At 40.5% G+C, this 13,012-nt stretch overlaps 1 protein-coding gene across 1 annotated transcript in view; it reads left to right on the top strand.

Annotated features, from left to right (window-relative positions):
- Gcna (germ cell nuclear acidic peptidase) overlaps positions 1-13,012 on the top strand; it is a 55,873-nt gene that overhangs the window by 16,004 nt on the left and 26,857 nt on the right. Inside the window, exons 4-8 of the mRNA XM_090326410.1 lie at positions 5,666-5,712; positions 7,764-7,791; positions 9,403-9,488; positions 10,882-10,980; positions 12,429-12,489. Of these exons, the coding sequence (XP_090182536.1) occupies positions 5,679-5,712; positions 7,764-7,791; positions 9,403-9,488; positions 10,882-10,980; positions 12,429-12,489 (308 nt within the window). The 5' untranslated portion in view covers positions 5,666-5,678. The remainder of the gene's footprint in view (positions 1-5,665; positions 5,713-7,763; positions 7,792-9,402; positions 9,489-10,881; positions 10,981-12,428; positions 12,490-13,012) is intronic.

Here is a 13,012-nt window from a genome sequence, read left to right as displayed (position 1 = left end):
ACTGTCCTTGGGCTTTCCTCAAGGCCAGAACTCTAACACTTGAGCCTCAGCACCACTTGTGGCTTTTTTCTATGTATCTGGTACCAAGGAATTGAGCCCGGGGCTTTGTGCATGTTAGGCAAGCACTGTATCACTAGGCTAATATCCCAGCCCCAGTTAATACATTTTTATACATTTGCATCCCACCCAATGTATTTATGAGTTTGTAAGTTACAGCTAGCTTCCACATACAAAGGAAAACATGGATCATTTGTCTCTCTCTGCCTGGATCACTTAACATAAGTTTTTCCAAGTCTTTCCATTTCTTTTTTTTTTTTTTTGTCTGTCGTGAGGCTTGAACTCAAGGCCTGGGTGCTGTTCAAGTTCTAAGTTCTTCAGCTCATGGCTATCGCTCTACTACTTTGAGCCACAGTGCCACATCTTTCCATTTCTTTACAAATGTACAATATCAGTCTTTCCAATAAATGAGTAAGATTCCATGGTGTTATGTATTCTACCTTTATTGATCTGGTCATTCACTGAGGATCATCTGGGCTAAATCCATATAATGTCTATAGTGAATAGTGCAGCAATAAGTATGGTTGTGATGGTGAATTTACTGAACCCTGGTTTGTAATATTTTGAGTAAATGCCTAGAAGTGAAATTGCTGGATCATAGGGTAGTTCTGTGTTTTATTTTTGAAGAACTTTTACATGGCTTTCCATAGTGCTTGGGCAAGTTTGCATTCCCACCAGTAGTGTATTAATGTTCCCTTTTGGCTGTGTCCTCCTGCTTGTTTTCTTGATAGTGGTCATTCTAACTGTGGTAAAGTGGAATCTCAGTGTTGTTTTGATTTCCATTTCCTTTATGGCCAGATATGTTGAGCATTTCATGTGTATATTGGCCATTTTTGATTCTTATGAGAAAACTCTATCTCATTAGTTCATTAATTTGGTTGTTGGTTTTTTGAGGGTTTAATTTTTTATTAGAGAATTTATTAATATTGATTTTTACATCATATTTCAAATGACATGTTTAACAAGTATTTAAGAAGGGAATCTCTGTATACAATCACTGGCACTTAGATTTTGGAACATAATTAAAATTGGACTGAGGTTTTGTATGCCATAGATACATATTAATCTATGTAATAAAACATTATGTCTATATAGTCATAAATTTTTAAGTCTATGTAGTTGTGTTTATATTTCCAGTACCATGTCCATAGCATTGGGTATGCAAATATGGAGTCCTTGCTCTTGCACTGTTTGGATATAATAGCCACATATTAAGGATACCATGCACCTTTTGCTCCTTTGGTCTTGACTTGTCTCACTCAACATGATTTGTTCTAGATTCATTCACTTCCCTGAAAATGCCATTATTTTATCTTGTCTGTTGGCTATGTAGTATTCCATTGTATACCACATTTTTTATCCATTCATCTGCAGTAGGGCATCTGAATTGTTTCCATCGCTTGGCTATTGTGAATAGTGCAGAGATGAATATAGCTGAGCAGGTGTTCTTATCATATCTTGGGTTATGCTGTTCAGGATAGATGCCCAGGAGTGGTATGGCGGGATTGTAGGGAAGATGTATTTTCAGTTCTTTTTTTTAAAATTTTTTTTTTTTACATTTTATTTTTTATTTTTTTTTATTTTCTATTTTTTTAAAAAATTTTTTTATTGTAATTAGTAAAAGGGTTACATGATATTTGCCAGATAGAAGGTGCATTAATTCACATACATTGATACCCTTTCACATGTCTTGGTACCCGTATCCCTCCCCCCCCACACCCCCCACCCGTCTTGGTTTTCCCCCCTTCCCTATCAAATTTCAAATATCCAAATACAAATAAATTCAATAAATCAGATAACAAGGTGAGATACTATACCAATATGAGATAACCAAGGGACAGCAAAGGAGATGAGAGACAACATAGTACATTAAGGACAACAATCATTCATTATAAGGCTTTTGTTTCACTATCCTGGAAGTCCTTTCAATTAGCTTCACATTATATGTTCTTATGTATCAAGATTTTGCTCTATTGCAAATCTCTGCTAGTAGAGCCCAAGGTTTCTACTGATTATGACGAAGAAGCCTACAGAGTGGGAGAAGATCTTCACCGACCAAACAACGGACAAAGGCCTCATATCTAAAATATATCAACAACTCAAAAAATTGAATCACTCCAAAACTAACCTCCAAAGTAACAACCATCCCATTAAAAAATGGGCCAAAGACTTAAAGAGAGTCTTCTCTGAAGAAGAAACAAAAATGGCCTATAGACACATGAAGAAATGCTCAACATCTCTGGTCATAAAAGAAATGCAAATCAAAACAACTCTAAGATTCCACCTCACTCCAGCTAGAATGGCCAGGATCAGGAAAACGAATGACAACAGATGCTGGAGGGGATGTGGCCAGGAGGGATCACTACTACACTGTTGGTGGGAGTGCAAACTCGTTCAACCACTATGGAAAGCAGTGTGGCAGTGCCTCAAAAGGCTAAACATAGAACTCCCCTATGACCCAGCAATTCCACTACTTGGCATTTACCCAACCACCCAGAAACAAGGACATACTAAACCCACTAGCACAACCATGTTCATTGCAGCACTATTCACCATAGCAAAGATATGGAACCAACCTAGATGTCCCTCAGTTGATGAGTGGATCAACAAGTTGTGGTATTTGTACACAATGGAATTCTATGCTGCTGTCAGAAAAAATGACATCAACCCATTTGTTAGGAAATGGAAAGACTTAGAAAAAATCATATTAAGTGAAGTATTTTCAGTTCTTTAAGGAACCTCCACGCTGCTTTCCAGAGTGGCTGAACTTGCTTATAATCCCACCAGCAGTGCAGTAGGGTTCCTTTTTCTCCACAACCCAGCCAGCATCTGTCATGGTCTGAGTTCAAAATCTTGGGCCATTTTTGTTGGGTAAGGTGGTATCTTAGGGTTGTTTTTATTTGCATTTCCTTTATAACCTTGCATGATTGGCATTTTCTCATATGCTTTTCTGCCATTTTAACCTCTTCTTTTGATAAGTTTCTCTTTAGTTCCCTTGTCCACTTAGTGAATGGTTTATTGGGTTTGGGGGGGATTAGTTTCTTGAGTTCCCTGTAGATACTGGATATTAGGCATTTGTCTGATGTATTATTGGTAAATATCTTTTCCCAGTTTTTTGGCTGTCTTTCTATTTTAGTAGCTATGCTTTTATCTGTGCAGGAACTTTCTATTTTTTTTGGTAGTTCCAATTATTGAGTCTCTCTCCAGTCTGTTGTGACTCTGGGATTCTGTTCAGGAAGTTTTTGCCTGGGCCAATGAATTTCAGTTTCTCTCCAACTTTATCGTGTAGCAGTTGGGTTTAGTTTTTTTTTTTGCCAGTCCTGGGCTTGAGCTCAAGGCAAGAACCCTGTCATTGGACTTTCTCAAGGCTAGCACTCTACCACTTGAGCCTCAGCACCACTTCCGGCTTTTTGCTATGTATGTGGTACCGAGGAATTGAACCCCGGTCTTCGTGCATACTAGGCAAGCACTCTACCACTAGGCCAAACTCCTGGCCCCGGGTTTAATTTTTTTAAGCTACGTGTGTACTCTGGATTTTAGGTCATTGTCTGTTGTGTAGCTGGCAAAAATTTTCTCCATTCTGTAGGCTATGTTTTTAGCTTGTTGGCTATGTCTTTTGCTATGCAGAACCTTCTTAGTTTGATATAGTCCCATTTATCAAATATTTCTTTGCTGTAATTCTGGATTTTTTTTTGGTTGGTTGTAGGATTTGAAAACTGTGGGCCTGGGCATTGTCCCTAAGCTCTTCAGCTGAAGGCTATCACTCTACCACTTGGCGCCATAGCGCCACTTCCAGTTTTCTGCTTTTCCAGTGGTGAATTGGAGATAAGAGTCTCACTGACTTTCTGCCCAGGCTGGTTTTGAATGTGATCCTCAGATCTCAGTCTTCTGAGTGACTAGGATTACAGGCATGAGCCCCTGGCACACAGCTTGCTTCTGGATTTTTATTTAGAAAGTTTCTACCTGTGTTCAATAGCCCTAATTTTCCCCTAATATTTTCTGTAATATTTTCATGGTTTTAGGTCTTCAATTTAGGTTTTATATACAGTTTTGAATTGATGCTGGTACAAGGTGATACGTAAGGACTTAGTTTCAGTTTTCTGCATATGGATTTCCAGTTTTGCCAGCACGATTTGTTAGAAAGGTTCTTCTAGCCTGTAGTTTTTGGTTTTCTTATTAAATATTAGGTGGGTATAGGTGTATGTGTTCATTTCTGGGTCTTTTGTTCCAGTGGTCCTCAGGCCTTTTTTTGGGCCTGTACCACACTGTTTTAATTACTATAGCTCTGCAATACAGTTGAAATTTGGTATTGTTATTCTTCTGGTATTATTCTTCCTACTAAGGGAGGCATGGAAAAATGTTCATTTCCTTAAGCTTTTTTCAATTTCCTTCTTTAAAGTTTTAGAGTTTTCATTGTAGAAGTCCTTCACATCTTTAGTTTATTCTTAAGCTTTTGTTTTGAGGTTATTACAAATGAAGGTGCTTTTCTGATTTGTCTTCATCTCATTATTGTACAGAAAAATTACTGACTTTTTGGCCAGTCCTGGGGCTTCAACTCAGGGCCTATGGGCACTGTCGTTAGGCTTTCTCAAAGTCAGAGCTCTACTACTTGAGCCACAGCACCACTTTCTGCTCTGTGTATGTGATACCAAGGAATTAAACGCAGGGCTTTGCATTTTAGGCAAAGATTCTACCACTAGGCCACTCTCCTGGCCTCTATTTAAAACAATTTTTTTTGGTGGGCCATGGGGCTTGAAACTTTGCCTGGGTGCTGTCCCTGAGCTCTTCAGCTCAAGGCTACCACCCTACCCTTGAGGCAAGCCCCACTTCCCCTTTTCTAGAGGTTAATTGTGCCTGGGCTGGCTTTGAACCTTGATCCTCAGATCTCTGCCTCCTGAGTAGCTAGGATTACAGGAGTGAGCCACCCTGTGAGCCACACTGCAGGTAGGGTTTGGAATCTTTATACATTTTAGGGATAGGAATTTGAGAAAGGGTCTTACTATGTATCCCAAGCTAATGTTGAACTCTTCATCCTCCTGCCTCAGACTCCTGAGTGCTGGGATTACAGGCGTGTCTACCATGTCTGGCTGAAATGGAAATCATTAAAATCATTAAATGTCTTCTTCATGATATTGCCATAGGCCTGGCTTAACTTTATTATATATATATATATATATATATATATATATATATATAGAGAGAGAGAGAGAGAGAGAGAGAGAGAGAGAGAGAGAGAGAGAGAGAGAGAGAGCGCAAGAGAGCGAGAGAGCACACGCCAGTCCCTGGGTCTTGAACTTGGGGCCCGGGCGCTATCCTTGGACACTTTTTTCTCAAGGCTACCACTCTGGCACTTAAGCCACGGTACCACGTCTGCCTTTTTTCTGTGTATGTGGTTCTGGGGAATTGAACCCAGGGCTTCATGCATGCTAGGTGATCACACTATCACCAGGCTATGCTCCCAGCCCCAGTATTTTTTTTTTATTTAGTGCTAGTTTGTAAGAACTTGTTGTATTTGGAAAACTGTGGTTGTCTTGTTCATTTATTAGAGACTGCTAAGATTTTTTGGCTTATATAAGTGGCACTCATTTCAAAGAAAATATTTTTTCAGGCATCTTTGTGCAATGGATTCAAGCAGCAGTGATGACTTCGAAACCTGTAAGTAGAGTCCTTTTCCCACAGCAAGGCTCATATTGAAATGTCTTTTTAGATACCTGAAATGAGATTTGGCATGCTTTGCATTACCTATTCTTAGATTTGCCGTGACTAAGTCTCTTTCATGACAGGTTAAGTTTATTTCTTTAGTGTCTCTGCTCTCTCTCTCTCTCTCTCTCTCTCTCTCTCTCTCTCTCTCTCTCTCTCCCTCCCTCCCTCCCTCCCTCCCTCCCTCCCTCTCTCCCCCTCTCTCCCCCTCTCTCCCTCTCTCCCTCCCTCCCTCCCGCCCTCTCTCCCCCTCTCTCCCCCTCTCTCCCCCTCTCTCTCCCTCTCCCTCTCTCCCCCTGTGTGTGCCTGCCTGCCTTCCCTTCCTCCCTCCCTTCCTCCTTCCCTTCCTCCTTTGTTGATCATGGAGTTTGAACTCTGGGCCTGGGTGCTGTCCCTGATCTCCTCAACTAAAGGCTACTGCCTAGCCCCACTCCCCATTTTCAAGTGATTAACTGGAGATAAGAGACATTGGTGTCTGGGGTAGCTTTGAACCAAGATTCACAGATCTCAATCTCCTGAGTAGCTAGGATTGTGGACGTTTGCCACAGCAGTCTGCTTGTGTCTTTCTTTTTTTATTTCCTATCCTGGGGCTTGAAGTCAGGGCCATGTTTACTGTCCTCAAGCTTTCTCAAGGCTAGCTTTCTACTACTTGAGCCACAGCACCACTTCTGGCTTTTGCTAAGTATGTGGTACTAAGGAATTGAACCCAGGGCTTTGTGCATGCTAGGCAAGCACTCTGCCACTAGGCTAAATTCCTTTCCTTGTTTATCTCTGTGTGTGTGTTTGTGTGTGTGCATGCATGTGTGCATGTGTGCGCATGCACACGCATGTATTTGTCTTGCAGCTAGATCTCAGGGTCTCGGCATTGTCCCTGAACTTTTTTTTTTGGTGGGTCATAGGGCTTGAACTGAGTCTGGGCGCTGTCCCTGAGCACTTCAGCTCAAGGCTACTGTCCTCCCCATGAGCCAAGCCCCACTTCTTATTTTCTAGAGGTTAATTGGAGATAAGAATCTTAGGTTCTTTTGTGCCCATGCTGGCTTTGAACACTGATCCTCAGATATCAGCCTCCTGAGTAGCTAGTATTACAGGCCTGAGCCACTGTGCCTGGCTCCCTGAACTTCTTTTACTTGAGGCTAGTGTTCTACCAGTTGAGCCACAGCTCCAATTCTGGCTTTTTTTGTAGTTAGTGGAGATGAGTCTCAGACTTTCTTGTCCAGACTGGCTTTCAACTGAGATCCTTAGATCTCAGCCTCCTGGATAGCTAGGATTACAAGCATGAACCACCATACTTGATACCTTTCAACTTGAACCACAACACCTGTTCCAGCTTTTTGCTGCTTAGTTGGAGATGAGTCTCAAAGATTCCTCCTTCTTGTGTGCTTAGCTTCCTATCTCCATTCTCTGAGCTACAGTCCTGTAGCTTGATTTTTCTAGTGTGTGTGTGTGTGTGTGTGTGTGTGTGTGTGTGTGTGTGTGTGTGTTTGTTTACCTCCTGGGTTTTCTGTTGTTGTATGTGCTATGTATCTTTTATTCCTACAATGGAGATATAAACCCTTTTTTTAAAAAAAATTTTGTCAGTGATGGAGCTTGAACTCTGAGCCTGGGTGTTGTTCCTGAGTTCTTCAGCTCAAGGCTACTGCCCTGCCCCTTGAGCCACAGCACCACTTCCCAGTTTTCTAGTGGTTAGTTGGAGATAAGAGTCTCACATTCTTCAGTGCCCTGGCTGGCTTTGAATGGAGATCCTCAGATCTCAGCCTCCTGAGTAGCTAGGATGACAGGTGTGAGCCTCCTTTCTCACTGACTAATTAATACTTTTCTTAATTTTCTTTTTAGTTTCTGGGGGTTGAACCGAAGTCTTTAAGCTTACTTAGAGGCCCACCCTTACTTAGCCCAAGGAGATGTGACTTTTATAAAGGTTTAATTTATAGATAGTGATTTTAGAGTGATTGTATTATGCTTAATATTCTCTCTAATGCTGTGGATTTCTCCCCCCCCATCTAATTTAGCTGCAATCCCAAAGCCACCACTGATTGGGTAAGTAGGTAACAACTTGATATTCTAGATAAGAGTAAAATTGCATTTTCCCAATGAGGTGCCTAGCCATATGGTTGTGCTAGATGTGGCCATATGGCCAGTACTCAGGAGTCAGAGGTGGGAAAATCTGAAGTATATTGTCTGTCTCAGCTACACAGGAAGACCCTGTTTTAAAAAAGTTTGTTTCTTCCAGTTTGTGTCGGATAGATGTTGCACAAATATTTAAATAAAATCATGCTTGATGAGCTTGCCAAGATTTCCCACATGTTCTGATCCAGAACCATAATGGCTTCTTTATAAGACATACTGTAAGAATGGACTTCAGGGGGAGGATAATGAATTGTTTGAGATATAACATTCAGAGGCCTGAAGGCATGGTTGATATTGAGACATCTAAGGACCAGTAGAGCCCAGGATAAGCTTAGTGAGGATGGATGCCTACTTGTGCAAGACAGACATCATCAAACTTCTGCTTGCTAACTTAAAAATATCACTTCCACAGATTCGCCATATAGGCATATGTGTTTGTATGTATGCACGCATGTGTGTATGTATACATACATGCACATATAAGTGCACATATAAGTACTACAAATATGTACACATCTATGATTAGCAGTACAATCCTTAATTGTTGATTGGCTTGACATAGAAGGCTTTGAAAAAATCCTGGAGGTGAGTTGGGGAACTTAGGAAACAGTACATAAAACAGGGATACGGGTTTGTCACTGACTACTTATAATGCTAAGTTGTATAATCCTAATTAAAAGGGTGGGATCCAGGGGATAGTGAATTTGGGGCAGCCTAAACAGAATAGTTAGGAAGACATTATCTTCAAAATATTCATCAAACAGTAGGGTCAGAGTTACTGGTCAAGTCATAGTGGTTTAGCCATGTTAAGAAGCCAAGCAAGTGTGAGGCCAAGCTGAAATCTTAGTACTGTCCCCCAACTAAATAATATATATCACATCTATCATGCAATGCTTAGAAAATAAATATTAGAAGGTGATGAACTTTAGCCTCCTGGACTAAAAAATGCTAGCAAAGGACCCCAAGAGGTGCTGGAACAATTTAACCTTGCTGTAGTGCAAGGGCAATTGCTGTGTGTGACTCCTGGTGGAACTGTTATATGCTATGTGTGACATCCTGCTACCATAATTTGCTGCTGACTTCTGACTGTAGAGTGGTGCTACGATGAAACCTACATTTTCTAAGACAGACAGTGTCAACTCTTGCTCTCTGTCTTTGCCAGACTATTGCACTTTAAGTTGATAATAAGAAAGGGAACCAAATAGACATATCTCTGGCCTTGTCTTCCCAGTATTGTTAGGATACTATACTGAGAGAATGCCCAGTTTATACATAGCACATGATAGGCATCTCCTTTTGAAACAATATGAGACACAGGGAAAGATGCATAGAAAGATGGAAAATCAAGAGTAACAGAAATTCTGAATAGTTCCAAAGGAAACTGTGTTACTATGGGGAAAAGACCAAATATTAGCACAGGGCCATCTTATCTTGTTCATTCTAGAAAAGGTGGAAAATGTCACAGAGAAGAATGTTATATTCAAATCTTTCTCCTGCCCTTTTTTCATGTTTCATGTTTAGGCATATCTTTACTGACTCAGAATCTGATGATGACATCTTTCTGAAGAAAAAGAAACCTAAAATATGTAAGAAAAGTGCCAAAAAAGGCAAGTATACTTCTCCTGTAGAAAGTTTGTGAATTCTGAAGCTTTATTGCTTTATCATCCAGCAGTTTCATGGTAGAAGTTGCTAAACTTTGGGATTATAATCTTTTAGTATTTAGTAGTTAGTGCTACCATTTCTTTTTCCATGTATGCTGGATGTGAAAGTGACTGGCTGCTTTCTCCCTATACATCCCTTTCCTGCACAGCAGCAACTTTTTATGCTGCCTTACACCTAAAGTATCCCCCTTAGACTTTTACCTGCTTATACTTTCACCCCGAACAGAAGTGCTGAGAGTCAGAATCCAGGGTTGCTGAACTGTTACCTTACCTTCTCTCTCACCTATTTTTTTTTGCCAGTCCTGGGCTTGAGCTCAGGACCCGAGCACTGTCTTTGGGATTTTTTTTCCTCAAGGCTAGTACTCTACCACTTGAGCTACAGCACCACTTCTGGCTTTTTCTATGTATTTGTTACAGAGGAATCAAATCCAGGTATTCACGCATGCTAGGCAAGCACTCTACCACTAGGCCAGACTTCCAGCCCGAACTCTCATCTATTCTTTACATACAGGAATCACTTGAACAAGAAAGTAGTAACCCAGGCCCACCTTCTTTCCACCTTACTAGACTTCCACCTTTCCACCATTCTTGTAAGCTAAGGTTTCAACAGTGCTAACTATTATCAAATACCTACCTAATTACATAAGCTAAAGAATACGAGAAGTTTATCCAGAAAATCACAAATCACATAAAGTCAGTTATAGTTTTCAGTTTTATGGAAATTATATAGAAATTTTAGGATTACATAGAAGTTATAGAGTTATATAGAAATTTCATAGAATTTTAACTTGAGGAAAAGAAACTCCTCAATTATAGAAATTTAAATTGATGCAAAAGACCCTTCTACGTTCTATCAGTTTGCTATGGAGTATTGAATATATCCATGTGTACAAACTCTTATCTGAGAAACATTGAGTAAATGTATTATTCTATGTAGAGTAAGTGATTTGCCACTGCTCTTTGATTGCTCTTTTATATCTGTTACTACAGAATACAAAACAAAATAAAATAACCAAGACTCTAAATTGTTGTGTTTAAGTTCACAGTGTCCACTTATTTTAAGTTGTGCTTAATAATGTGATACTTAGCGTATAATGTGGGGTAAACGGAAACTATTTATATAGCTAGTCACCTAGGCTCTTCCAACAGAGATTGGTGATGACAGCAATTTATAGATCTCTGAGCTAAATAGAAGGGGATTTCCACAATCAGGGCCAAATAAATATGAGGATGGATTTACTGTCTCCCAGCTCAGTTCAATTTATAAGATCAAGAAATAGGATCTTGGTGAAAGTTGACCAATCCTCAAATGATCCTAAGGCTAACCTACAATTTACAGGTAAAAAAGTTGAATCTGTTGTCCCTGTGCGTGAAGTGGAACAACCAAAGAAAAAGAAGGAAAAAACCAAACATTTAAGTGTGCCGCCTGTAAAGTCAGGTATGCCGAATCTGTGTCCCTGGGAATGGGGATATCTGGCCAAGTAAGTCTAATGTGCTTTATTTGTTTGATGTATTTGTGGTCAGGCTGTGGTCTGTACTTGTGGTCTGCCAGCCCCAATCTCCTAGCAGCATTTAGATTTGGCCACCCCAGTGGAAAGGATCTTTCTTAAAATGTGAGAGGCATACCAAATGTCTTGTACTCATCTTTCTGAGTATTCTTCTACTCATTGGAATATTTTTTCCTTGTCATTTTTGTCTTCAAGGAATTCCATTCTGGGTTTTCATCTTCTCTCCTGTCCTCTGCCTTCCATTGTTGCCTTTCCTCCCTCCTACCCTATCAACTCTCATCCTCACTTCCCTTCTCCCTTTTTCCTTCTCCTCCTTTCTTCCCTCCTACCCTCTTCCATTTCATTCTCTCTCCCTGCCCCTCTGCTCCCCTTTCCTTCCCTCTCTCCTCCCCGTCTCTTCTGTTTCTTTCTTTCCTTTTCATTTCCCTCCCTTCCCCTTTCACTTAACCTCCCCCTTCCTTTGTTTCCTTCTCCCTATCCATCTATCTTTTTTTTTTTGCCAGTCCTGGGCTTGGGCTCAGGGCCTGAGCACTGTCCCTGAATTTTTTCAAGGCTAGGGCTCTACCACTTGAGCCACAGCACCACTTCTGGCTTTTTGCTATGTATGTGGTACTGAGGAACTGAACCCAGGTCTTCGTGCATGCTAGGCAAGCACGCTACCACTAGGCCAAACTCTCGGCCCCCCTATCCATCTATCTTTATTCATCCGTTTCCTTCAATCTCCCTCCTTTCCTTTCATTTTTCCTTTCTCTTGCACTGGAGATTGAACCTTTTTACATTTTCCTAAGATCTGGCCATACTATGATGGTAGTTCCTATGAATATAAAAGGTTACCAACCTCTTTAAGACTTTTCAGATACAATAGTCGTGATCACAGTGTTATTCAGAGCCAATTCTTCCAGTAGCTTTTTCACAGGAGGAATCTTCTCCATTTTAATCTTCTTTTCTCTCATGCTGTAGCTTCATGATTGGCATGCGACTCGTGTTTAAGGAATGAGTAACAGAAACTCTTAGTTCCTAAGCTGCTGGTAGAATTACTAGCAGTGTGAATGAAGAAGGTAGAAAGGTTAGGTTTGCAGATGAATTGAAGTCTGCTTTTGTGGATATGAGCCATTTTATTCCTATTCCCCTGTGTGCCTCCGTGGCCCACATAACCTAGCCTCTAAGGATATAGTCCTCAGTTTCTATGATGGTCTTATCCAGCTAGACAAAGTCACTCAGAAGGCAGCAAATATGCAACCTTTGTATATAGTTTTGCTAATAGATGTTACTCGTGTATTTTACTGTGTTTGACTGTGGCTTTGTTTAGTTTTACCTTTCTCCTAATTGCTGGATAATGCCAATTTTTCAGGATACAAATCAGATATTATTCTTTCAGGTGGCAGAAGACAAAAACACAAGCCTTCTAAGAAGAAACCTGGTGGGAAATGGGAGAAGGGGTATGTATCATTCATACTCAGTTACTTAGGTATTGATTGGTATACACTTGTTGTCTGTTCCACTGGATACTGAAGGGATCTTTAAGGGGATACAGGACTCGATTATAGAAACAACTGTATTTCTTACATTTGAGTAAATAGCATATGCAAAGACCCATCAGTCACCTGCCAATTTACCTCTTCCCCCTTTTTTTGGAGCCCAGTGGTGGCCTGGGTCTGGGCGCTCTGCTAAAAGATCCCTGCATACTAGTTCTTGCCCCTGAGGTTTCTTGTGTTTTTAAAGTAAGTTCATATAGTGGTGTGTTGCCAAAGAAGAGACTTCTTTCAGCTGGGTACTGCCTAGTGGCAACAAAATTACCCTATATCAAGACAAATGCAGTGGAAGTGTCCAGAAAGCGGAGATGATTTGTTCTTTTCATCTGCTAGAATTAGAGGGAAGGAGGAAGGGAGGATGGTTTTTAGTGTTTTCTTTGAACCTAGACACTCTTATTTCTGTGTTTAACTTTGTGTTTGTTTTGTATTG

The sequence above is a fragment of the Megascapheus bottae genome, chromosome X, assembly GCF_031878675.1.
Source record: "Megascapheus bottae isolate mThoBot1 chromosome X, mThoBot2.hap1, whole genome shotgun sequence".
NCBI lineage: Eukaryota > Metazoa > Chordata > Mammalia > Rodentia > Geomyidae > Megascapheus > Megascapheus bottae.
Note: the sequence above shows the minus strand (reverse complement) of the source record. Positions and strands in the feature narration are given on the sequence as shown.